The following is a 27,328-nucleotide window of genomic DNA, read 5'->3' as shown; positions in this document are numbered from 1 at the left end:
TGAAGCTTTACTTACGTGATTGGCACTAAATAACCCGTCAGCGCCCAAAGTTGTTTTTTTTTAATCCCCCATATATCACATTAAAAAAATATGATACATAAGAACTTAACACAAAGAACACAATTCAAACTGACTGAATAATAGAGGAAACCTTCTACAAAGCATGTGCACCGAAATGTACGCTAAAATTCACATATTAAATGCATTGCCGGAATATTGGCTCAGCACTGCACTGGGTGCCATATGTCACCCGTGGGCGCTGACGGGTTGACTAGAATTGAAGATGGACGGATTCATCGGTGAAGTAGGCAGGCGCTTCCTTTTTTTAATGATCCGATTTAAGAATTTGTGGTCTCAAAATGCGCGAAATGGTGAGAGAAAAAATGTGAAAAAGTTTCAGGTTCGTGTGACGTCGGATAGCCGTGCCTGAGGTGCCTGCAGGGCCTTAATGCAGTTATTTTGTAAGCTGAATTTTTCGACCCGAATAAAACGTTTCCTTAGGAGAACAGAATATTTGAGAGCTCCATTGAAATACTTCAATTGTTTAGCCGTACCTTAATTGAGTAGTTTCCTTCATCAAATAAAACGAAAGGCATTGATTGCGATTCGTTACCCACCATTAGTGTATTCATAATATACAAATTATTTGATTTTAGAATTCCCAGTTTAGACGAATGGTAATGGTCAATTTTTAACCGCATTTGAAAAAGGCCAGATTGGCGCCCATGCTATGCCACTCCACGTGACGTCCCAGGGACCTAGTTTCTGTACGAGTAGACAGGAGCATTACATCGTCTGAGGTTACCAATGCATGCATGAGGCACAGAGCTCAGGGAAACATCTCTTGATAATCACGTGTTAAAACTGCCTAAGGTTGGAAAGTTTCCTTCGTTTGATAAGGTATTAATAATCCTTATTTAAGCCAAGCGCTACCTGCTATCAGCATGCAGCATGTATCGCAGCGCATCACATACCCTCGCCTCAAGGTCACCTCACACGGCGACAGCGGGAACCAGAATAACGTCACATTGGCTTTTCCCAGCATTCATACTTAGCCGTCGCGTTTTCGCGCGCTTGATATGTTCACAATTCATTTAATCGCGAAAAATAGATATCGTCATCTAAAAACTTAAAAGCGTGAAATGCGTACTCCAGGAGTATTAATCTTACGCAATGCAATTTATGCAATAAAAAAATAATAGGAAAGCACCCTATTCCTTCATGCCGAAACATTGCCTCCCGCCTCCCTGCCGCCAGCCGAGCTGCTCGTTTCACGATTCGCGACACTTATTAGTCCCTCTTCCCAGGGGCGCAGCCAAAAAATAAGACTAGGGGGGTTTCAGGCGCAACTAACACTTTGGGGTGTGGGGGTATTGCGTACCCGCCAGGGTGATTGGGATTTGCGGGGGCTCTCCTCCAGAAATTTTTTTAAGATTTATGGTCCAAAATGGCGAGCTTAACGGTTTTCTGGGGAATATTTGATTAATCCTAACAATGTTCTCTAAGTAATACTAATCCACTAGGTAAAATGAATTAAATTTCAAAATTTCTCCCCCCCTCTCGCTGCGCCACTGTCTCTTCCCTCCTTTCCTTACATGCTGGCAGAGTGGATCTAGAGTGGGTGATAATGACAAGCCGGGAGGCATATGATTCATTTGTCAATGCAGTTTAACAAAAAGTACACCTCAAGCGAACAGAGGGAGGAACACTAGGTAAATGCGTCGAAACAACTGTACGAGATCTCGTTACTTTTTTATGTCTAACAATCCATGTTCATTTTTTTCACCGGGATAGCTTTTGCAGTTGTCCTCTCCATCCCCTTTCACTCTGCGCGTCTCCACATGTTGGGTCGCACCCTATTTGTGTTTGTGGCGACTGGCGTGCAGGATAGAAGGATAGAAAGAGACAGAAGTTTTCCCCTTAATTAGAGGAAGAATCATAGACTGTGATTCATCGCGCTTTGAAGCTGATGGTTGGGGGAAGTAAAGCGGGGCTGGGCGATGCGGAAATTATAGTCAATATTCACTATTAAGTCAACTCCCCAAATGGAAGGTAGGAGTTGAGTTTCAACAAAGAAATAGGCGCTTAGCAATTGAACAGTCATGTGACATTTTCTGGACCTCACACTAGGTGCTGAGAAGTTTTAATGACCGGAAAAATGTCCACAATACGTTTAAGAATAAAATCAACCGTCACGTAAATTTAATCCGTAGGCTTATTGGTCCGTTGCAGGATACTTTACCCGCTACATCACCGTAACACTTGTGCTTTCGGGCAGTTTCAATTCTTAATGTGTAGGATGTCTTCACACCCCATGAGAGAAATCTCTATTGTAAGTGAGACGTGGGCGAAGCATACTTCGGAGAATATGGGGAAGAATTCAACTTTGGGTCTTTCACGCGTTGTCATACTGCGACGAATACGATTAATTTCTCCGGAACAAGGGGTTTGTGGCTTGAAAATTCAAGGTTGTATGAGAGCATTGCGAGGGCAATATTTTGTAAGCTGGACGTCTTCAAGTAGTTGCAGAGCTGGCCGCTTTCAGACGCTAATGAACTATGCGTAAATTTTGTTTCACCCAAGGGAATATGGAAGCGGCCATGAGAATAGTAAGAAACCGTTTCAAGGAGTGGAGTATATGATGTAATACATCTGAGACAAGTATAGAAATATTCTGATTGAAAAAAAGACAAAGTGAAGGTAGAAATGGAAAAATATACTCAGAGGATTAATGCCACGGAAGTTAACTTAGCTCAAAAATTATCAAAGCGAAGTAGAAAAGGATGACATGGGAGCGAGCATCTTAAGATCAGAATTTGATGGTGCTATAAGAGACCTGCGAAAGAATAAGGCCCCATGAATAGATGATATTTCAGCAGAGCTCATGAAAAATACAGGAGAGAAGACTTTAACTCCATTGTACAAAACCATCTCCAATATGTACTGAACAGGAGACATACCTTACGTTCTACGTTTAGTAACGTGGATCGGAATTCAATGCTTACAATTCATGAAAGAAATTGGAGTGCTGTAAAATTATCGTATGGTTGCGCGCAGTTAGTAAAAAAACAATTAGCTGTGACAAAACGTGGACCCAACTGTGCAGAAACGAGAATAAGAAAAAAAGTGAGACAAGGGTGTGCACCGTCCCCAGTAGTTTTCAATGCTCATCTCGTGAAAGCCATCAATGAAATCAAAGAGAAGGCTTTGGGTGTCAACATCGACGGAGAGATATGCTGCTATTTGCTAAGGACATCGCAGTCATAGCCGAGACAGAGAATGATCTGAAGAGAACTCTGACAAGTAAGGAAAAGAAGATGGCCATATATCACCTGAAAACCAACAAAAAGAGGACTTAGATATTAGTAAAGAGCAAAAGAGAGGAGGCTTAGGCAAACATTAGCCTAGGGAGGAATAAGCTTGAAGAGGTGAAAGACCTTTTTACCTCGGAAGCCGAATTACCAACGATGGCCGAAGCAAGAAAGAAACAATCAGAAGAATCGCACAGGTTGAGGGAATAATTCTATAGTGGGAAGAATCCTCTCATAGCTATAAATACAAGCATAGAACCAAGGTAACGATGCTATATATGGACAATATATTTCTATGGAAGCGAGGTTTGGGCGTTTACAGCTATACAGTCGAGAGTGGAAGCGTTCGAAACGTAGTGCTATCGAAGAATGATGAAGATAAAATGGATCCACCGTAGAAGTAACGAGGAAGTGCTACGAAGAGTGGGAGGAAAGATAAGTCTTCTAAAAACCTTACGGAGAATACGGAACTTGGTTGGCCACATTATGAAGTATGATGGCCTGATGAAGACAATCATAGAAGGACAGGTGGAAGGAAAGAAGCGCATGGAACGGCCCCGAATGAGTTACACAGGACAAAGGGTTTTAAAGGATGTAAAAGGGAAGAAATACGTCGCTATGAAAAGGCTAGCGGATGGGAGAGATAAATCGAGAGCTTCGTTAAACCAATCTTAGGATTGTGACTTGCGATGATGGTACAATTATGTACCTAATTTTTCAATGTTTTTAATCACATCCAGCGGCTTGATGTAAGCAATGACATTCTTGTCCACTCAGAATGTCCTTATTTTTCTTTGACTTTAGGCGTTAGTTGACATCAAACTACCAAATCCATTAATACTATAAGCAACGTTTAGCTATTGAATCTTAAGCATAATATTCGCTTTGATATATTTTTGTTTACGTTGTATTCTTCGCCATGTCTTTCCCGCTGTTTCCATTCCCGAGACGGTCGACTTGTGGTCAATGAATTGCCCACCGCCCACTTCCGGCGCTGGTTAGAGCGCTTTGGCGAGACGCTGCACTGATTGCAGTAGTACACTAGAGGCACTCTGATTGGCTACCCGTGTGGCATAAAGGATTAACACTGAACACGGTTGATACCCGTCACAGAATAGGGTGGTTTCCTATTATTATTTCATTGCCTAAATCGAAAGATAAATACTCCTGGAGTACGCATTTCAAACTTTTAGATTTTTAAATGTCGATATCTTTTTTTCGCGATTAAACGAAAAGTGAAAAATTTCAAGCGCGCGAAAATGCGACGGCTAAGAATGAATGCTGGGAAAACCAAGAGTGACGTCACTCTGGTTCCCGCTGTCGCCGTGTGAGGTGATCTTGGGGCGAGGCTTTGAGCAGCGCTGATACGATGCAGGCTGCTAGCAGGTAGCAGAGTACCCTGCTAGAAGGTAGCGCTTGGCTTAAATAAGGATTATTATTACCCTATTAAACGAAGAAAACTTTCCGACCTTAGGTAGTTTTAATAGGTGATTATTAAGACATGTTTCCCTGAGCTCTGTGCCTCATACATGCATTGGTAATCTCAGGCGATGTAAAACTCCTATCTACTCGTATAAAAAACTAGGTCCCTGTGACGTCACGTGGAGTGCATCGCATGGGCGCCAATCTGGCCTTTTTCAAATGAGGTTAAAATTTACCATAGCCATTCGTCTAAATTGGGAATTGTAAAACCAAATAATTTGTATATTATGAATACATTAATGGTGGGTAACGAATAGCAATCAATGCATTTCGTTTACTTTGATGAAGGAAACTACCTTATTGCATTTAAATAGGCAGGTTCTATTTCTGATGTTATACCATATCTTCGTACGTGCTGGTAAAGCATAAGAAAAAGATCCTTTATGTTTATTTACATGCTACTCCACAATGGGCACACGCCGCAGGAAATAAGGCCAGTGAGAGCATTTTGGCTCCCTAGCCCTGTGAGTCACTGCGGGCCAGCCGTAAATCCAAAATACCCACGAAGCCGGCGCCGCATTGAGACGGCAGTCATCAAAGGGACTGCATATTGGAGGCCCAATTCCATCTCGTAGGAGGCTGATTCCTGTTGCCACTTCGGTCGCATTTTAATCACCTTTCAAAACTGTCCGCGGCGCATTGATGAGTGCAATGCGATCCACTTTTGTTCCAATATTTTGAAGTACAATGTCGGTAACAGCATTGATCTTTTATGAATTTGATAGATCAAATCATCATGAATGTAAACATCGCTTGACGCCCATAATTATACCTTATTTCCCCGTGAAACTCGGATCAAATTTTTCCGTCAGTAACCCGACTTTGGTAAACAAATTTAAATACGCAGTGATCTACATCCACATAATAACCCACAAGACGCCTAAAAGGCGTGTGGCAGGGGGTGTTAGGACACCAGCCGTCTAAGCACAAAAAATGAAGTGCTCTACGTAGTTGGGACTAGCATTTATTAAATTCCTTTATGGTTCGTGGAAAAAAACGAATTCCCATATCAATCCGTTCGGCTAAACATCTCTCTTAATTTATCGCTTCTATCGGACCTAGAAATATAGTGTGGCTCTAATATTATGTTCTCCTTGTCGCTCTTAAAGATATCCATTTTCAATTGTTCAAGCAATCTAAGCCTAGCGCGCAGCCTCCGAGTCTCCAACGGCTCCCAGCCTAATTCGCTTAACATCTGGGTAACACTGTCTGTACGCCCGTAGTAGTTTTCGACGAAACTGTTACTGTCGTGATTGACAACTAACGAGTATCCTATGTCAATTAGTCCCGTTGATAGCTGAAGTTATTGTTGCATGAGAAACAGCGCAACCGGCATTTTCCGGATAAGAACACAGACTTGGGGATCTTCTTTTTTCGTAATATTCCTGGCGATCATTTTCCGCCGCACTCACCGACCAACGGCGACCACTGTGCCGGGGGCCGCCACTCGGGGTAGTGTTGCGGGAAAGATTCGCGCGTCCACGCCGTCCTCAACTGCACCCGGTAAGCGGCAGCGGACAGGCTGGAGGAGCAGGGAGCGGCGCCGACGCGGCACCACGCGGCACACGCCAACGTCAACAGCAGCAGCAGCAACAGAGGAGACCACATGGCCGGCGACGTTCTGAGCTAAATGCGGCCGCCGCGACGGGTGGGAGGGTGATCTCGAATGAGACGAGGCGGGAAGGGGTGGGGAAGCGCAGCGCGCATGCGCGGGATGTCCGTCCCTTTTTTCCCCCCCCAGTTCACACTACTATCGCGCTCGCGATGAACCGAGCCGAAGTCTTAGCGTGAATTCATACCAACAAACACCACATGTTAGCAGGGCGTTGCAGACAGGTTGATCGAAGTTGCAGTCATGTACGGAGTTTGGGGCAAGAGAGAACCTGTCGCGTCAACTTATATGATAATTTGTCCGAAAAAAGTACAAAAGCTGAACATTCAATCGCAATGAAAAAAAACAGCAAAAGTTTGAAAAATTTTTAGTCTTAAACAGTACTTAAAATGTTGCTTTCAGAGGCTAATTTAGACAAATTATCCCAAGAACACTTAGGAGCTTTAGAATACACCCCGTTTCACTGGGGGGATGTTCCGTATCCCCTAAACCCCCGGTAGGATTGATGCCACCCCTCCTCAACATGAAACTCTCTACATCGCCCATGGTTGCGCTGCTAATCAGGTCGCACTGGAAGGAAATTTGCCATCAATCGTTTCGCCTCTTTTTTACAAATAGTTGATGTAGAACGTGAATTTGGCACTGATATTTAAACCTGTATGCCTATGATTAAGAAATGATTTTAAGAAGACTTTTTTAAAGCTTTTAAAGAAAAATTTTAAGATGACCTGGAGTGATTAAGAAATTGACGTAGAGATTTAATTCTAAGACCAGGCGAAAAAATATGGGGCGCTAAACATTTTCGCGCTCGGATATCAATAGAGAGTTCCTTTGACAGCCTAATTCATTGCTGTATGAGAAACACCGGAATCGGCTTTTTGCGCGTAAGTATTTATCTCAAATTTGCTTCAGTAACCCAAGCCGCTGATGCCTCTGTTTTCCCCATTCAAATTGCATGATTCTCAGGTTGATTTGTAACGTAGTAATACGTCTCAAATGATTTCGAGGGCTTAACATTTTTTTCAGTTCAATATAGTTGAGCCGGAAAGTGGCTTTGAAAACTCATCATTCTGCTGCAAATTTCAATGTACATGTGCTACGATTTTCAGCAGAGACCTAGAATGCTCCGTGAAATTTGTCATTGTAAAGCCACATGTAGTGCGTACAGCTCCTATAATAGTGGAAATTATGAGCGAAGAAGTTCCCACTCGTCTTTTTTCTCTCTATGCTGGTATCAGAACTCTCTGCTACCAGAAGTAAGTTGAGGATAAGGACTTGTTAGATTTTGGTCAGAAGAGTACGGGCATTTCCTCATGCATTGGTGTTTGTAATTTTTCATGTAGGTCTCATGGTATTCCTCATTCAGTACCTCTACGTTTGACCTTTTGGTAACTTTCAGCATCTTAACGTTGTACATCGTTTTTGCATAAAATCGTTCGCCGTGCAAAAAGGCCTAAAGCTAACACAGATCAATCCACTTGACACCCCGAGATGGAAACTTTTTGTCTGCATGACGTAAAATTCGAATATTACGTATATATATTATATATTCGTGTACGTAATGGATGGTACGAGTTGTGAGCAATTATCACATTTGCCGCTTAAAGCTGTCATCACCCCGGAATAATTCGCGACAATAATAAACCAAAGTCTGCTATAAAGTATTTTGGACCTGTCTTAAAATTGCAATGAGAGAAACCTGGGACATATGAAAATAGTGTGAGATGAGTCTTCATTATCACCGGAGGAGGAGTGAGTTCCTTAGGGCAGGCGCGCACTGGCGCGACCACGACCACGACCAGTTTTAGCATTGTAACCCGAGTCGTCCGACCAAAATTTTTGAATTTCGTCGGCCCCGATTCAGCGGTCGTTGCGGCCAAAAATTACACACATTGGTGCCCCACGCACTGACTCCGACTTCACTCCGACCCGACCATACGAACTGAGCAAGTGGACGGTGAATGTGTTTTGCTATCGTGGTCGTGCTCTGGTTGGAGGGTGTGCGACAGAGGTCTGTCGTGGTCGTGGTCGCGCTAGTGCGCGCCTGGCCTAAGTCAGATTAATTCATCAATTCGCCCGTAAGATTCAAAAGATTTATGAAAGTTAGGACGGCAAAGAAATGGAATGTAGAAGCTCTGAAGGGGACTATGAGGAGAGAATATCAGGAACTTGAGGAAAACAATATCCGGGAGATTGAAAGTAACAAGACTGTTGAGGAAAGATGGGATAATATTAAAACTGGAATATTCCAAGCGGCTGGGAAGTCAATTGGGTACGTTGACAGTAGAAGGATAAAGAAGCCGTGGATAACGGAGGAAATGATGAAAGAAATGGAGGAGAGGAGAAAATGGAAGAACTTGGACACAAAACAGGGCAAAAGAATGTATAGACAAATTAATAATCGATTACGACGTGAAACTAAGAGGGCAAGGGAGGCTTGGTGGAAAAGACTGTGTGAGGAAATGGAAAAGTTTCAGAAGAAAGGAGAGGTAGGTGCGTTGTACGCCAAAGTTAAGTCGCTATCGGGCAGCAAATGAGGGTAAGCAATGCCTAAAATTAAGGCTAAAGATGGAAGGATGCTAACCGAAAGAGAAGAGATACAGAGTAGACGGAAGGAATACGTAGAGGATCTGCCTGACGGGAGGAACAGGCCGGAAAGATTGACTTTAGAAGTGAAAAGTGCAGTGGAGGAGCATAATCTTGGTCCGGGGATATTAGATGCGGAGATCGAGAGAGTCCTTCGTGATATGAAGACTAGGAAAGAAGCGGGCGGGGAAAATATCCCATTTGAGCTTCTGACGAATCTAGGGAGGTATAGTACGAAAAGGTTTTTCGACTTAGTACGCAGGATCATGGAGTAAGTAATATACTTACTCCATGGCTTGATCTATGAGGAGGGAATTTTGCTGGAGGATTTCGTGAAGATGGTCCACATTCCGCTACCGAAAAAGAAGAAAGCTGTGGAATGCAGAGATTACAGGACTATTAGCCTAATATCGCACGCGGCGAAAGTGGTACTGAGGATATTGAACAGACGATTGGAGGCGACGGCAAACGAATATTAGGGCGATGATCATGTTGGCTTCAGAATAGGGAAGTCAACTCGTGACGCAATAGCGATAATGAGGTCCCTGGTGGAGAGGAACCTAGAATATGACCCGGACGTGTATGCCTCATTTGTGGATTTTGAAAAAGCATTTGATAGACTGAACTGGTTAGAGTTAATGGATATTCTCAAGAGAATAGGTGTAGATTGGAGGGATTATAAGTATTTAAACACCTCAATCTACATGATTCGTAATCTGTATATGGCCCAGACTGCGCAAGTGAGGGTAGCGGACGGAGAATCTGGGTGAGCAAGCATTGGCCGAGGTGTGAGGCAAGGCTGTCCTCTATCGCCACTGCTCTTTAACGTGTATGCTGAAGAGATGGTAAGGGAAGCGTGGGATGAGTTGGAAGCTGGTGTAAAAGTAGAAGGAATAATGTTCAAACCAACGGAGGCGTTCATGCACAGAAAGGAGCTCGTGAGAGTATCATTATGTAAGAGTTTAAGGAAAAGTTTAGCGAAAAGTCTGATATGGAATTTAGCGCCTTACGGCGCAGAAACGTGGACACTAAGGATGGAGGACTAAAAGAGTCTGGAGGCATTCGAGATGTGGGTGTGGAGAGGAATGGAGAAGGTGAAGTGGGCGGAGGGCAGGAGGAACGACGAAGAACGCTGGTTGAGGAGAGGCAGCTTTTAGATGAGATACAGAGGAGGCAGAAAGTTTAGATGAAGCGATTGGTGAGTGTTTGATTGACACGTTAACTTGAATCTGTATGATGTAGGCCAACTCCAATTTTTTATGCGTTGCTTACTTTGATATACGTGAACATCTTCTGTCGCGTAGAAATAAATAGCAGGTGAACTAATGGCGAATTAATTTTGGCGAGAACTAACGCTGAAATAAACCACAATTCTTTCTGCATAAATTGCCTTTCATCTTATTCCATCCTACCCAGTCCTATCAATTCCGTTGAAAATCAGCACGTCTTCCCGTTATCGCAAAAATTTAGTGTTTGTCTCTTTGTTCTCCTAAGTAGACCTCAGTTTTAATTCGATCGAGCTGAAATTTGATATTCATGACTTCGGTCGACATCGATGTCTATATTCTATTCCGCGATAAATTCTCTGGGGTCCTAAACGGCCCCAAATATTATTCCCATATCAAAAGTATAGCAGTAGATGCGGACGTTTTTAATTTACCTTAAACTTCCAAAAATTAATTTTTTTTCGAAAGTTAACATCAGTGCAATTTTTACCGTGGTGGGCACAACATTGGATTAATTATTGGATACTCAAAACAACGTCGTAATGCCTTTGGCTGAATTTCAAATGGGATATTATATGGTCATTTAAGTTTTTTTAGGGGTTTCTGACAGTAAATAAACAGTCAATTGTAGTAATCAGACTTGAGATTATTTAACGAGTGGAAACAAATTTTGTCATTTTGACGAAAGATAACGGCCGAAGCTAAACGAGTATATTCTGCGAAGAAAGACCCAGTGTGCCATTTCACAATTAAGGTCGAAAAACCGTGGACGAAAAACCTAACTCATCAAGCACATGAAGAGCTGAACTCAATGACCCACCAATTATCTCCTCTGTCCGCTAACCCAGAGAGAAAAAAGGAATTCTTCCGGACACTACCCTTCATCCTCGGATCTTTCGCTACATCACATTGCTTTGCAGCTTGAGTGGTGCCACTTAAGCTGCTAAGCACTCATATCATCGGCTGATTAATCAGTTTAAATCCGGAAAATGTCACTGCTGAGGTAATAATGGTCAGAAGTTAGTTTGGGGAAGTTGCGTAGATTTATATCCAAGTATATGGTATTGTAGTGAACATGACCCGATTAAAGACATTGCAAAAGCTTTATTACTGTCAGTACCTTTTGATCTTACGACGTTACCCCAACCAAATAATATCCAGTTTTTACTGAGAGTCGCTGAAAAGAATCGGGAGAAATATTCTAAATGGAGGTGTTTTGAACAGCTGGTGATTATATTTCAATCCCAGAGGAAAATGCCTCATCAATTGACCAATCACATTACTCACGAAAGCGATATGTCCTATACATATCTGAAGGCCTATGGAGGCAGGCATTCCACAGAGCTCATTGCTAGGTCCGCAGCTATTCATCCTCTCCGTCAACGACATTCCAAGCACACCTCAATCTACATGCATGCAGACGACACGGCTATCGCAGCCACATCACGCACGGGAGACACTAACGTAAATAAACTAAACACTCATTTAAATAGGCTACACAAACGGACACAAACATGAAAGATACAAATAAACGCAACAAAAAGCACGCACGTACACAACGCAAAAAATTCATTCCACAGACATCTCCACACATCAACAAGAAAAAGATACCAAGAGCGACTACACACGAATTTATCGGCGTCATTGTTGATGGCAAATCGTCGTACCAACCCCACTGGAAATATTTTATTTCCAAAGCAATATCTACCCGTCAAGCAATCGCTTGTCTTTCCTCCCAAACCAGCCCTCTTTCCCATAGCTGCCGCATCAGGCCTTACAAGACCGTCATCCGTGCGGTACTGCTGCTACGCATGCGAAATCTTCGCCAAAAATAAAACCATCCGTAAAACATCCTTCCAAAATAAATCCATCTACCTCCTTCTTAATATAAGCAAATTAATGTCCGTAAAGCTCACAAACTCCCAACAATCAGCGAATTCATTTCCCACATCTGCATAAACTTTAAGTCCAGGCTGAAGGGCACAGGTAATACACTAATTACAGACATATGGGACTGCGACCCAAGTATTCCGACCACATACCCACTGCCTCACCAAATTACTCGTCTATGAGTCTATCCTATATCTAAACCTCCTTCAATCATACGTCTTTCAAATGCATTTATTTATTATAACTTGAATTCACCGTTGTGAAATTTTGTAATTAGAAAAAATAATGAAAAGAGAAAAGTAAATAAAATATAAGAAAGAGAAAATTAATAAATAAAAAACCATAAAAATATCACAGGTTGGGCAGAAGCACAGGGCACAAAAAAATCACAGAAATTTTCGGTGGTATACATCCACCTTCCTCAGAGTTAGGTAGGAGACCCAGGTGTCTCCTTATACCTACCTAAATGCGTAATTTCACTAAAAGTTACATTAGGATATATTGCATACTTCAAAAAACACAAATAGCTGCGAAAAAGGAACTTATAAGGAAAGTAAGCTTTTTAGTAAATTAATTGTAGTTTGATACAAAAAAATGTATTGTAATAATGCGATTTAGGAGTAAAAAAAATTATGAAACCATTGTTAGCAGCCTTGAGGATGAGACACGAATTGAGCTCGAAACGTCAACAGAAAAATGTAGTTTTTAACGCGGTGGGAATCCCGAGAAAAGTTTACCCAATTTTATTGTTCATAGTTTGAAATCTATAAAGTTTCATGCTGAGCCTTCGAATTAAAAACTGAACTACATAAATAAAATGTGTCTATTTCATTTATAAATTCACTATTTTCTAATTGTCTTCATTACCCAATAATTCGGTTATTCCTGGACAGATATGGTGGTGTAGAAAAAGAACTTGTTTTTGCATGAAAGTGTGGCAAAAACCAGAAAATCATTTGGGAAATCGATAATTCTAAATATCTGTTATTGACGAACAGTCAAGGCGTATTATGTGTACACTAATTATGTTTATTCCATATTATTTCCTCTTCCGCTTAGTCTCTGCGAAGGAATGATGGAGGCGATGCTATTCCTTAATTCCTGTGACACCCGTTTAACTAATTTCCTTGTAGATTTTTTTCTGCCTGAGGTGCTTCGAAAACCAAACACCCCGAAGAGCTTTCGAGGCGTGGGTTTTCACTTGACGGTTCGTAATCAGTGACACAATACTAGAGATGAAGGTTGAAAAAAATAGCCATATGGAGGAAGGTGGGGAAAGCATGCTGCCCGAGTCAGTGTGTGTGATGGAGAGAGGGGGGAAGAAGGGAGGAGGAGAGGTTAGGGACACACTGTGCGAGTGAGTCAGGTCATATTAGTGATGGGTAGAGTCGATCATTTCAGTGATTCAATCCTTTCGACTTGAGTCACATAAACGATTCAATCAATTGATTCAATCATTATGATAGAAGAGACTCAAATGAATCGAGATAGAAAATACTCAAAGGAATCAGCTCATGTTCGAGACCTCATTTCCTATGGGGTCTTTCAGTCAAACCAAATATTACAATTCTATCAGGTAATTCTGTAAGTGGATGGAAAAGATAAGTTATGACAAAAAAGGTATTTCTTTAACTAAATTTCCCCAAAGGTTATAACTTTTAAGTGGAAAAAATACAAAATTTACCAAAATTTTCATGAGTTAGTGATGTTGTTAAGTCCTGGTTCATTAATTCATTTAGATAAAGAAGTAGATTTAACTGTTCATTTTCCTCCTGTGCAGTAAAAAGAGCAATTCTTGATGAACCTTCCCAGCATATTACAGTTGAGGACCTCAAATCCGGAATCCAGAAATCCAGAACGGTTGAAAATTCCTCTGCGTAGCGTTTTGACTTGCCACTCCAAGTGGCTTCACTTTATGACCATCAAATGATTCTAATATTAATGACGTGGGTTTCAATTCCACCTTCATCAAATTATCACTTTTACAACGTGTCAGTATTCTGTAAGGCAGAACATTCACCTGAGCACCGGTATCTGGTTTAAATTTGACGTTTATACCATTAACATTAATAATCTCAGACCAGACATTCGAATCATCTGTTATAATAAACTGCTCACAACACTTTCAATTACAAAATCATTAAGATCGTGTTCAACACTTACGTCTTGGGCACATAAGTCAACTGATTTTACTTTAGTATAATTATACAATTTTTTAACTTTACATGCAATTGCAAAATGATTTTGCTTTCCACACTTATTGCAAATTTTACCAAATGCTCGACATTCTCCTTTTTTATGCTTATAATTGCACTTTTTACACAAATAGACATCATTTACAACTGTCTTAGATAAGTACTTATCAGTATGCCTCACTGAATCCTTCAATTCTTTCGCTCTCGTCCCCTTCCTGCTGACTGCATCCACGGGTTTGGTTCCTTGCAGGGTCTCAACCTGATGTTGTCCCATCTCAGCTGCCTTGCAGATCTCGATGCTCTTATCCAGAGATAATTCCGGTATCCGCTGAAGTCTCTCCTGAACAGCCAAATCATATATTCCGAGAACAATTCGGTCTCTCAGAACACTATCAGTCTGATGGCCGTACTCACAGGTTTTGACTTTTTCAAATCAGTGACGAAGACGTCAAAGGGCTCACCTTCCTGCTGTTTGCGCGTGTTAAACAGAAATCGTTCAACTACCACGTTCTTTCTAGGATTCACGTATTTTTCGAATTCATGTAGTACTTTATCGTAATCTGACTTATATTCTTCTTCCAGATTAAACGATTTAAGAGCTCAACTCCGTCCTCACCAATTGCATTCAGTAAAATGGCAGTCTTAACTTCCTTCGGTTTCGTTTTCAGTCCAGATGCTAACATATACATCTCTAAGTTCTGCTTAAACTTCAGGAAATTATCACGGACATTGCCCGTTAAGACTAACGGATTAGGAGACCTCGCTTGCTGCATCCTCGAAACTTTCTTATTCCCTTCACTTTGAACACGTCGCCTGACCACGTACTATCGATCACCCCTTGCCCTAATCGAGCACTACCGGCTGCGCCATGTCATGTTCTTACGAACGTTTATTCAACAGTGAGTATATGAATGCAGGGAGCTGTAGACAGCACTTAAAACAATTGACACACAAAGCACAATATCAACACGACATCTGCTCAGCGTTTTCCTGAGTCTCAAAAGTAAAAAAAAATCATCAAATAAAACCGTTAAAAAGTAAAGTGATCAAGTTGGAGATGCAAGAAAAATGTTGTCTTCGGCCGATTTTATGCACCCTGAAAATTCCAAGTTGGTACATGAGTTTTAAGCTAGTAATCCGTCACAAAAAAGACCGATTGAGCTCGAGGTACTACTCGAGCTTAAAAACTAATACTAAATATCAGCGCTGATGTTGGGCCACCACGTGATAGTTTTTGTATGAGCACATTTTTTTCGCATAATAAATCGAAGCGGTTAACTAGGGCTGGCAACTGATAAGCAACGGAGCTGTGGTGAGGCGACGTCACTGAAAATGAGTTCTAAGAGGAGTTGTAGAGGAGTAAGGAGTGCAAGGAGTTGTGGAAGACTGTAGCTGCTTTGCAAAAGTTAGGCAGGGAAAACAAACCTGTCTAGAGACAAAAGAAAAACCTAAGCTTAAAATATAGGAGTTATTCGAAGATAAGATCCTAACTTAGGCCGAGAAGTTCATTCCTTGCCCTGGTTGGTTTGTGCAGGCCAAAGCAAGGACAAGAGGTGGGAGCTTAAAGGTTAGGAGGTAGAATGGTATGTATTGATATATGGGCACTTTACTCGAGCAGAGAGGTTCAGATCCAGTTGAGTCTACAGGCCCCGACTCGCCCCAAAAAGAGGTAATACGAAGTTGGGCCTAACCGGTCATATCAACGCGTGGAAAATAGCTGGAGACTGATTGTGAGTGGTAAATAGGTCTAACGCCTCAACAGATGAAAGTTTATAGGAAATAAGTTACATTTATGCAAACCGAAGGTTTTTATTGAAGAAAATTGGCCACACCAATCCCCTGCAGTTAATTGTATGCCCTAGAGAAACATTTTCGCCCCCCCACCATTTACGGAATGGCAATTAATATGCCATGAATTTATCTCGTACATCCGACATACTGTACTGTCAGTGAGACGCGTCCATCGAAACGTGGGCAGAAATTGGAGCGCCTAACCCGGAGGGAAACCCAAAGAGAAAAAGCCATCGCTGCAGCTCAACGGGAAAGCAACAGCAGAAAAAAAACTTCTATGGCACTACAAATTTCATCGTTTAGCCAAACTTGTTGAAGTCGTTGCGCTCTCGAAAATAATCACGCAAATGGCAGAAAATAATCATCAAGATGGACATCGAATTTTGAATTATTTTTGGAATTTTATGTAATTCGGCACTTGATTAAACACTTGAAGAGGCATCGCACTGGTGTTAGCCATGTGTGAGAGTGTTACTTTATTACCTTTACCGTTGTTCAAATCAAGGCCGCAGGAGTAACGTAGTGGGGATAGAACCACCCACGTAATTTCTGGGAAAATTGAAAATATTGCAATTGCTTTTAGGTGGCTTACCAATGAAAATTTTCGTTTGAACAGATTAATGAGCAATGTCTAAAAATAATTTATGAAAATCACATATTCACTCGTCAACGTATATCAGGCTTCATACGTAATATCACTGACTAGTATTGCACACCACCAAGTCGGTAAGGAAGTTAATGAACCCAGAAAATGTCCGGGTAGGAGGGGCTCATTATGAGGGATCTCGCATATGATCATTCTCTCTAGAATTTCGATAGGAAGAGGAATTGAGACCGCCCTGACTTTCCCACCGCTACCACGCCAATAACCTCAAGCTATTACCATTATTACATTGAAAGGACATTACGATAATAAATGCTCGCAAATGCGGATGAGTTGATTTTTACCATTAAATTCTTAATATACGATGTGAAACTACCGAAACCGTAAAGATATGGAAAGTGATAAGCTACACAAAAACAGCAATCCAATTGAAGCTTAACATACAACTCAACCACCCACCTGAAAGTGCAGCAAATTATCTCTTTTAAATAATGATAATTTTGATGCTTTCAACACTGTCATGGAGATTAGTTAGCGACCGAATTTTGCATCCATTAATTGCACTGCTATTTTGATGAAAAAATCACATCTCAAATACCGATATTTTACAAATGCCTATTACTTTTTTCGATTCTTCCCACCCTACTAATACAACCAGTAAAATAATTACGAACATTATCGTAAAATAGCCCGCATGACTTCTTCAAAGTAAGTTTATCCTATGAATCGTTCTACCGCTAGTAAAACATTTTCGTACTCACGTAAATGGCCATCCGAAGAGTTTTATGTTTCTTTCGTAGTCTCCTTCGCAATGTCTTCTTTCAACAACTCCGTAACTGCTGAGGAAGAATGTGATCTTGACGAAGAGGGTTGGTTTATCAGCATTCAAGCTTTATTCAAGGAATAAGTTGCTTGAAATGACACCAAGGTTCGTAACGTTTAGACTAGAGGGAGGTAAGTCTTGATAGGAGGCGGGGTAGGGCAGTTACTGAGGCCGTCGAATTAAGGCAGGCTCGACGTCGAATAGCCATGACTACTGCCCAATTTTACGTCGCGGAGCAGACTGTTACGAGAGGCATTGGCCTAATGCAATACTTGCGTAAAATGATGATAATCTTACGGATGACGTCTTTGAATGACCTTTGAAGCAGATTTTCCCCCTCCCACAATTGGGTGACTTTTCTAGAAGGTCTATGCCCGAAAAAGGTTGGAAAAATTGCATCGTGACACTCGCGTAAGGATACTGTTTTCCGCTGAAGTTATTCCGCGAAGACTTAAAATTAAAATTCGCTCTTCCGCGTAACAAATCAATTTTTTAATCGCACCTAAACGTATTATTAAATTAATAAGCAGCATCAAATATTAAAATGAATAGATATAAATATTTTATAAGTTATTTATTTTATGTTGTCGCCTGCCTTGTACTGTTTTTTTTTAATTTATCGGAACTATTTATTGTGGCGGCCAGTTGTCACGGGACACTCGAAGAGGCCCCCGATCCGTCTCCTGAAAATCTTTCATCAGTCTGGCGGCAACTTGCATTGAGTTGAGAGGTGAGTACGGGAGTGTTCCCAAAAAGTTAACAGCTTGCATATTCTACATTCCTCTCCGGTGTTTTGTGTGTGATTTTGACTTTAGGCATGTGAAAATAATTGTAGTAGCGAGTGACTATGGAACCCGTGAAGTAAATTAATTTTGCGGAAAATCGTGTTCAACGAAGTGCTGACAACCAGTGATCCCGTATAGTCTTCAAGCTTATCAAGTAATTCTCATATTTTATTCGATGTTTGAGGTTACGTAATGTAATCGTTATCGATGTGATGATCGTGGATATATTTTTCGGAGGGAGGTTTCCATTGTTCGTTTACATGAACCGTTTTCGTTTGGCCAAGTTTTTGGGACTTGTAATATACTTGCAACGCATGAAATATCCATTTTTGTGTGTGGTGGATTTCTCTCGCCTCTCAAATTTTAAATTCACTATTTCTCGGCAAGCGTGAACCAAGGTCGTAAGGCGTGCTCCAGAAATTTTTTGACCGGGATTTCAATGTAAGCTTTTGAATTGGCGATTCTCGGGACTGTACATCGCTCTATACCGTCATAATCAGTTGGTACTGACGTTGTCTTTTCAAGTTTTCACCAGTGTATTATATTGGTTGCGTCAAAAATTGCTAATCAAAGCATTCGTATGTTCCATAACTATGTAGTGATGTGAATCAGAATCTGTAGCACCATAACTTTTGTCAATCTTCATTGGTATATTCCACCTTGCAGCCACCTATTCCACGGATTGGTCGAGGAAATGAGTACGTTGATACATAATATGAAACGCTTCTTTGAAACTAATGCTGGGCCACAATTCTGTGGGAGTTGGAAATTAGAATTAATGACGTTATCAACTCGTGAAATGTGGGCGTTACGTTCGCGTGTTTTCGTTTTATACTGAGAATGGCTGAGATATGAAGATTATTTTTCCTCGTAACTTAATAATCTTTGGAATTCCCTCGTAACTAATACAATGCCCCCACTTCCAACTACCGAATACGTATGATGAATTGCGGTCTCGGGTCTGAAAAATCTATACCATACTGTGGCATTTTGCCTCCTAAACGCTGCAGCGAAATACATGGTAGCGTGGGTGACTACTGGTGACTACTAGTAGCGCTTGGTTCACTATTAGGCACGAATTTTGTAAAAATTCTTAGTCGGCAGGGATCGAATTCCAATAACTTTCTTTAATTCCGTTTATTTCTATTTAAAAATTTATCAATATGGCTCACTCAGATTTTCTCGCATATTTTAATACTCTTTATAGTGATAATATTTATAGTGTGACTAGAGGTTTATAAAGGATAGTGATCGCTTTAATCGAGCACTAAGTCGAGGCGAAATTTAATTTGTTATTTTTCTTTCTTTACAGCAATGCAAATCCGTTGTCGCTGTCGATTGCGTGAAGTGAAATCAGATTTTGCGGGAAATCCTTACAAGGTCACATGGGAGAGGTGTGCTGATTATGGTATGGTAAGTCAGTCAAATTTTCATTCATTTTAATTTTATATATCCTTGGTGGTTCATTCGCTTCCTTTAGCATTTGCTTAATTTATATTTTTCTTTTACTTCACAATGTCTCAATGCACCCGCAGAGTAGAACTATTTAATGACGTAGTGACCATTTATTTGGTGATTACGGGCACTGTAAACTTTTTCTCGACGTAGATTTCTCTGTCTGCTTTGTTCCTCCGTGAGGGAGACTCCCAGGAAAAAATGTCCTAAATATACTCGAAAATTTTATGCAATGAGGTGGCATTAGGTAGGGTATCATGAGAAACTTCAAGAAACCTTTTAAGAATTGTTTCAATCGTCAACGAATGAAACGCATGTTTCAGCTTCACAGTGATAAGTTAATAGTCATGTTAATCCATTGCGAGGATTTACAGTTTTTTTTCAGCTTCATTCAGATAAATAGGTTTACCTATAACCATGAATAATCATCATTATAGCTTAATTTGAATGACTTGCGTACTGCGATTTACCCAGCTTACTTGTCCCCTTTGCCTCCTATGCACCATTCTTACTTCGATCTATTTATCAGCTCGAGTGATGCGTCTTTATTTGAGCTCATACTTGTTTTTGACACCATAGACCAGTTCAGGACTTCCTTTTGTCGTCGATTTTGATAACACTGACACATTTTTCCGTTTACAACCCGTCGTCCACTTATCGAGCAATTCTCAGAGAAAAATCGAAGGCGTCGAGACTAAGGAAGAAAATTTGATACCGTCACAAATTAATGCTGAGCGAGTCACCGCCCTTAGATACTCCCAAGCATCTCTCGCGTAGCAAGCGAAGTTCATTGCCGCTTATTTATTTTTTCCGACGATACCACTTTTATTACATAAATGGAAAAAGTATGAATATAATAAGATGCGGATCAGCAGTGGCGGACTCAGAATAGGGAAAAGGGGGGAGGCTAAGTGGGGGTCCGAAAAAAATTATTATTCTATCTGGTGTGAATTGGACACCCAAGGGGGGGAGGGCTATAGATTCGCCACTGTGCGTACAGTTAAAAAATAACTGCTTACAAAATAAATACAACAATTATTAGTCTAGGAAAGTTAGGCTATTATTATAAGAGAGCAACTAGACGGTTCTCTAGTCAGAAATGCTTTCCCTCTCTAATCGGTTTTGATTTATCAGATATGTAATGCCATCACTAACTCATGATATGTGGGCGGTGCCTTCTCGCATCTTTTCATTTTAAACAGAGAATGGCTGAATGAAGAATATCATTTTTCCTCGCAAGTAATCTTCCCACTTCATAAACCGAATTCTCATAATGAATTGCGGTTTTTTTCTGAGTAATCGACACTATTGTGAAATTTTGCCTTCTAATGGCCGCAGCGAAATACTTAGCGGCGTGGGTCTAGTGCTTGGTTCACTGTTGGGCAGTCCAGGCTCTCCTTTTACTTCGTGATAAATTTTTCTATTTCTCAGTCGGTAGGCATTAAAGTCAAATAACTGTCTTAAGAGCCGTTTATTTTTACTTGCCCTATGCATGATTTTAGCTTACTTTGACTGACTTGCGCACTGCGACCCGGCCTGTTCTCGTATTTCTCATCATGGCTAAAACTTACTTCCTTGTTATCATACACATGAGTAGGGTTCCTTTCCCCCAAATTAGGTGTGAAAATGCTTAAGACCTCTTATCTCTGCTGAAGGGAATAGGAGGCAATCTATAAGGATATCTGTAAGAAAAAGATATTCTTGATACTGATATAAATTCATTGATCTAGGACGCGTCACAAAATACCAAGTGCACTTCTCCCACATTTATGCAAGGATACACAATAGTTTCCACTCATTATTAGCATGTTTCAATCAATTACAGGTCTAAATTCCCTAATGATAATGACTCGTCATTTTCATTTGTTACAAAATATGATTTTGTTTAATTTTCGATTTCTTTTCTCTCGAATGTCTGAAATTATAACTATGCCAAACCAACCGCAACTCAAATTTCGTTCTTTCAATAAATGCTCGCATAACTTTAGTTTTGAAAGACATATCAAATGAATGTCGTTTCAAAATCTCGAAGGGGAAGTTTCATGACTTACGGGATTTTACATGGAATGTGAGCTGAGGGTTGGTGGTGTGATGACAGGGGAGACCCTAGAGGTCTGGATTTGATCCTGTGAAACCAATCAGGAGTTTTTCTGTGAAAACATTTGTGGTGGTAGATCAGTTACTTTGCGAATTTTTTCCATTGATCTCCCACATAGGGTCTAGACTACGACCAGACTTTTATGCACAATATATTAGGCGCAGCTTCCTCCTTTTACTTCTTCTCAGTACCTACTCTTCCACATCTATATAAGTACTACGCAGCAAGCCGCGTCAATAAGCGTGTGGCAGGGGGTGTTAGGAAACCAGCCGTTAACGAATAAAAAGGAAAGGCTGTAACGAAGTTCTACCCAGAATTTATCAAATTATTTTACCGTTCCGGGGGAAAACAAATTCAATTATTCATCTATTCGAAAAAATATCTCTTATTATCGTTTCTGAGGGACCTGCAAATATAGTGTTGTTCTAAATGATTTTCTCCGAGTCTTCCTCTTCTTGCCGTGCCTGTTTTCCAAAGCGGAAAAATGTCAAGCGAATTATGACTACACTCTGTGGCCTGTCGCAACTAGACATTTACTTTTGAAGCCCATTGTACAATAGTGAGTCGATTATTCAGTCATCTTTTTCTCCTACGGTTTTATTCATACCTGTCGCCATATTAATGCAAGCGTATAAAACCCAAATTTAATAAAACGTGTTTATCGTTTTAAGTTTCCCGTTGATTTTAACCATTGGCTGTGACTTGCAATGGTGAAATGCCTACCTTTTATTTTTACCATCAGTCCTCCATAATAGTTACATGTATTTCTCCTTAAACAATTAAGAAAGTTAAATATCACACATAAATAAATAATTTTGGAGCTATTGTTGACCTCAGAGTCTAATGTCTGTTGGAGGGATCACCTTCAGAAACACAATCGTAAGTCTGTGCATATAGCTGCGAAACAAGAAATGCCTTCCATATGAACTTTTGATACATTAGAAACACAAAATAAATATACACTAAAAAATGGAATTAACAATAAAAAAGGGATATGGTTTGAAAATACTTCTATTAGGTAACCCCTATAATTTTTTTTTAGTATACAGCCAGGTTCACTTGCTTAAGGATGGTATATAGGTATGTTGTTAATCTCGTAGTCGTATACATGCTGTTATTCATTTGGTTTGGGCAATACATATGAAGTATTTGTTCGTAGATAGTATTATTGGGGCTTATCCAAGACTTTTGGACTACCTCCACCACCACGAAGGTAGAAAACCTTAGCACCTAATAGATTTATCAGTGTCTCAGGAATAGTAGGTACCTGCAGTTTAACAATTATAGGAAAAGAGAGTGAAAGGCCATCTTCTCCGGCTGCAGGAGCAAAAGTGATTGCTCTTAGAGCTGTATGTGTACGATTGAGCGAATTTTAAAATGCACTATCCCAGCTAAACATACCATAATTTATCCTAGAATATACGAAAGCATAATAAATATTGTAAATTGCAGTTAAAGAGCAATTATTACTAATCAACTAGTGTGTCATTCTACAATGTTTCAAACTATTTGCAATATTATTTGTATAATGCTTCCATTTTAGATGCTCATCAATTGCTAAACCATGGTATTTGTATTCCTCAACTCGAACCAGTGTGAAACTGTCAGCATGTCATTTTAGTATGCTTGGAAGAACGGTACACAACATTAGTCAACGGGGAAGCTGTTGTATAAATTTAAACATTATTTGTGTTTTCTCGTGTAATTTAAGTTTGTTCGATGAAAACCATTGGTTAATATCGTTTATATCACATTTTATGTATTGCTGTACATCAATCCAGTTCACACTTCTGTAAGACAGGACTAGGTTATCCGCAAAGGCGGTTAGTTTACTATGAAATTTAGATTACACAGATGATTAATTTACAATAAAAATCATATTGGACCCAACGCTGATCCTTGAGCCACTCCAGAACAAATATTTTCGGAACTTCTATGGCTATTAGGCCGGCCCTTATTTTTCAGAATTGAGAAAAGTTATGTTTTCCTAGTCTCAAAATGATCCAAATGAAGTTTATATTCACATGTTAAAATTTGGTTACTTTAAAATAACGGCAACCCGTGCCCCAAGGGCCCTAAGTACTGAGGACCCTCACTTGAGTTTTTGGAACAGAAAAAGTGCTATCCTTATGTAAAACGTTAAAGTAAAGCCCTTAAGCCCCGATTTTCTGTTTGTTTTGACCTATCTCTTAGCGTTTACGAGATATCGTCCGTCGTAATGCAATCCACTCCCCAGGGCGCTACCCCGCACCGCGGCGCCGCTGAGGTACGGGCCGCACCACTTACTAGACACTTCCCCTCCACCCCCTCCCCTCCCTTGATTGAACAAATTGATCAATAGAAATTTTTTGTCCCTGTAGACGACAAACATCAAATATACGAAACTTGCATGAAACATTGATCAACAAGTAATCAGTAGAGCTTACATGAAAAGGCCTCAGTACGGTTGTTATGTCATGTCTTATAAACGCTGGCACACCTCTTGCTCTTTCAGAAGTATTATCATTTCCACAAGAATAGTACCTACCCATTCACTGTATACACTTTAATCAGATTGTATTTATATTTCATTCAAAGCTATAATATCGGGTAATTGTGACATGCTATTTAAATGTGAAAGTAGTAAGTTAAAATTACGTCTAGCACTTCGGATATTTTGATGGACGATCAATAGGGAATTCATTCCATTAAAGGCATTTGCAGTAATATTTATATCCATAAAATTGGCTTATAGTCTAGGTATACCTTCCATACCATTGAAGTATGAATCACAAAAGCAATGATCAAAGATGTTTTACATCATCCATGATGCTAACTACAATTGCTGGCTCCTTTTCTACTTCTCTCAAATAAATTTTACCTCCACGAACCCAAAGATAGTTACAGTGCTTAACATTCTGCGCCACCCCACCTTTCTACCAGCACAAATGGTCTCATTAATGTAAACAAGTATTATCATTTTCAATATGCAGACACCCACCAGTCCCATTTTATTGATGGGGCCGTGTCGGTGACCACTTACAGGGTTGGCACTCAATGCAAGCTGCTTCCATTGCCTTTACGTCACCGACGAGGTCGGACGCGGATGCAGCCTGGCTAGCGAAATGGGAGTCGAACTCCCGGGGCAAAAACCCTAGAAAAATGCACCCAAAATGCACTGAGGAAACTCAAGCACACGTTGGGCAGTCGGAGTCATTTCTTTCGGGTTCAGCGGCAAGTACAAGATATGATGTGACTCACTTGAGGGGGTGTATATGGACCACACTGGGAGGAACTTCTTTACTCGTGTACCCGAACGCAAAAGGTGCTGGAGAACCGTGACCCAACTTTTCAAAGCGCCCAATGGCACAAAAACATACATCAAATTTTCGATATTAAAATTATTTGGTTCCATGAAAAAGGGCTTATTTTAGATGCGGCCGAGATGTGGGAAATAGTGAAAAAGAAAAGGAAGAAATTCGACTTACTGAACGACATATGAGTTTTTTTAGTTACTACCCCATCTTAACTGTACTCCCCTGACTGCTAACTAACCCCACTTCCTTCCCCAAAACCTTTTTTACCTCGTGACATGACGCAAGTCCAGAATTTAGGTTGTCTGTATGATGAACTCTTCTTGACTTACCGTCTGTTTCTCCTCCTACAACCCCTCCACCTACTTCCTTCTGATCCTTCGCCCTCACTACTTTTCAGTAACGGATATAGAAAAAACTCAAGGGGGAGCGCAAAGATATTTTGAGCTACCTATACTTAAATTGTAATGAAGAATAATCAAGTAACATGCAAAGTTTAAGATATTTTTATTCAAAATGATTATACGCATATACAAGACAATGCTATCTTATGATACAAAAAATTTACAATTTAGGTTCTGAAATATCAGGCGATGCGGGCGGTCCCGCAAGGGGGGGGGGGCATGTATTCGCCACTGCTACTTTTGGAGATATATATTTCTGTCCGAAATAGTAATTTGTTAGTACCCGATTATGACTTATAGGAATCGAAACTCGTGCTGTGAGTGGAATGAAATTAGTGGGCAGTGATATCTTTGCATCAATTCGATATTTTGTTCCGCGATATCTCCCCGCAAAAAGGTTGACTTTGCGGCATGGTATATCCTCTTTTCATATTCATACGTGACTCACCGTTTCTGATTTACGAAGTTGTGGCTCCGTAGCTTTATAGGTTCATTACATATGCGGTTGTTGCGGTGAAATGTGGGAGGGTTTAAATTCGAATTAATTATTCTCTTGTTCATTTTATAAAATAATAGAGTATACATGAGTCAATACTACATTTATAAAAATAATGGATCTATCTACCTTAACACATTTCTTTCTGAACAGATTAAATTACTGAGGTGAAATAAGTAGGGGAAGTGACAATGGTTGTATCTTAATTTCCTTGCAGCTAATTACTGTCAAATATCCGCTGAGTAAAATCCCAACTTATGGTATTGACAATACTCAATAACTAACCAGATACATTCGTAGTTGAAATCATTTAATAGCCCTAGGGTATGGAAATTATTTTAACTCACTAAAATGGGACACGTGGATGTCTACATATTATTGAAAACGATTGTACATCACTAGGAGGTACGGATTACAAGGTCAAGAGTGGAATAGAAAAAAATTATTTTTAGTTGACACTTAGCGAACAGGTTATCATTTATGTGCTGATTCAGTAGTCGGAGTTGAATTCCTCCTGTTTCCCAACTAGATTTCGTCTTAACCGGGTATTAGTAGACAATTTGGCTATTATTTATTTCTACATCTAATGCAGCACAAACTTTATTCACTACTACTTCCATATTTTCATCACATTGGCTGCGGATGCCATGAATTTCCATGCGTTGAAGGAAGTTGCGTCTTAAGCACCACATTTTCGCTTTGCAATTTGGATATTTGATCTAAAAATGTCTCTAATATTTTACCCTGCGATTCATTTAGCTTTAACCTGTCTTCCAATTTATCGTATGGATTACGAATAGTGTTCCCTAATTTTTTTGATCCGTTATCTTTAGTTATTTTATAACCTCTACGAACAAATAAAATATTTCCTTAAGGGATTTACCTTCCGATATACTTCTGTCCATCCGGGATGTCTTTAATGAATTTTGGCAGTCCACACATTTCCAGGATTGCCCTCTTGATTCAATCCCTTCGATGTCAGCGACTCCTGAAGAGAAAATCCATGGAAGGTTTTACGGCAGGTATCGCTATTAATTGAAGTTGTATTCCGTGTAGATGTGTCACACTTTGCACACGAACTAATGCCAGAAAGATGTTGTAGGCCTGGCGGATATAACTCCTGTAAGCTCGATTTAGCACACTTTTCTTTACACAAATAAGGCTTCCACTCAATGAAGGCAACTATTTTCACACACTTAGCCGGAAACTAAATGGCTCGCAACCGGCGAAGCATACCGTTGAGTCAACCACACGGAGTGAGAACACATCCATACCCG

The 27,328-nt window shown here is 40.3% G+C and overlaps 1 protein-coding gene across 3 annotated transcripts in view; it reads right to left on the bottom strand.

Moving 5' to 3' along the window:
• LOC124160289 (spondin-2) overlaps positions 1-27,082 on the bottom strand; it is a 58,947-nt gene extending 31,865 nt beyond the window's left edge. For 2 of the 3 annotated variants that reach the window (XM_046536118.1, XM_046536119.1), the window contains exon 1: positions 6,206-6,437. In XM_046536118.1, coding sequence (XP_046392074.1) covers positions 6,206-6,401 — 196 coding nt within the window. In that variant the 5' untranslated portion in view covers positions 6,402-6,437. Of the gene's footprint in view, positions 1-6,205; positions 6,438-26,934 lie in introns of those variants that run through there. The other variant, XM_046536121.1, reaches the window with a different exon arrangement.
• Between the last annotated feature and the right edge of the window lie 246 nt (positions 27,083-27,328).

Source organism: Ischnura elegans, chromosome 6 (genome assembly GCF_921293095.1).
Source record: "Ischnura elegans chromosome 6, ioIscEleg1.1, whole genome shotgun sequence".
NCBI classification, from domain to species: Eukaryota; Metazoa; Arthropoda; class Insecta; order Odonata; family Coenagrionidae; genus Ischnura; species Ischnura elegans.
Note: the sequence above shows the minus strand (reverse complement) of the source record. Positions and strands in the feature narration are given on the sequence as shown.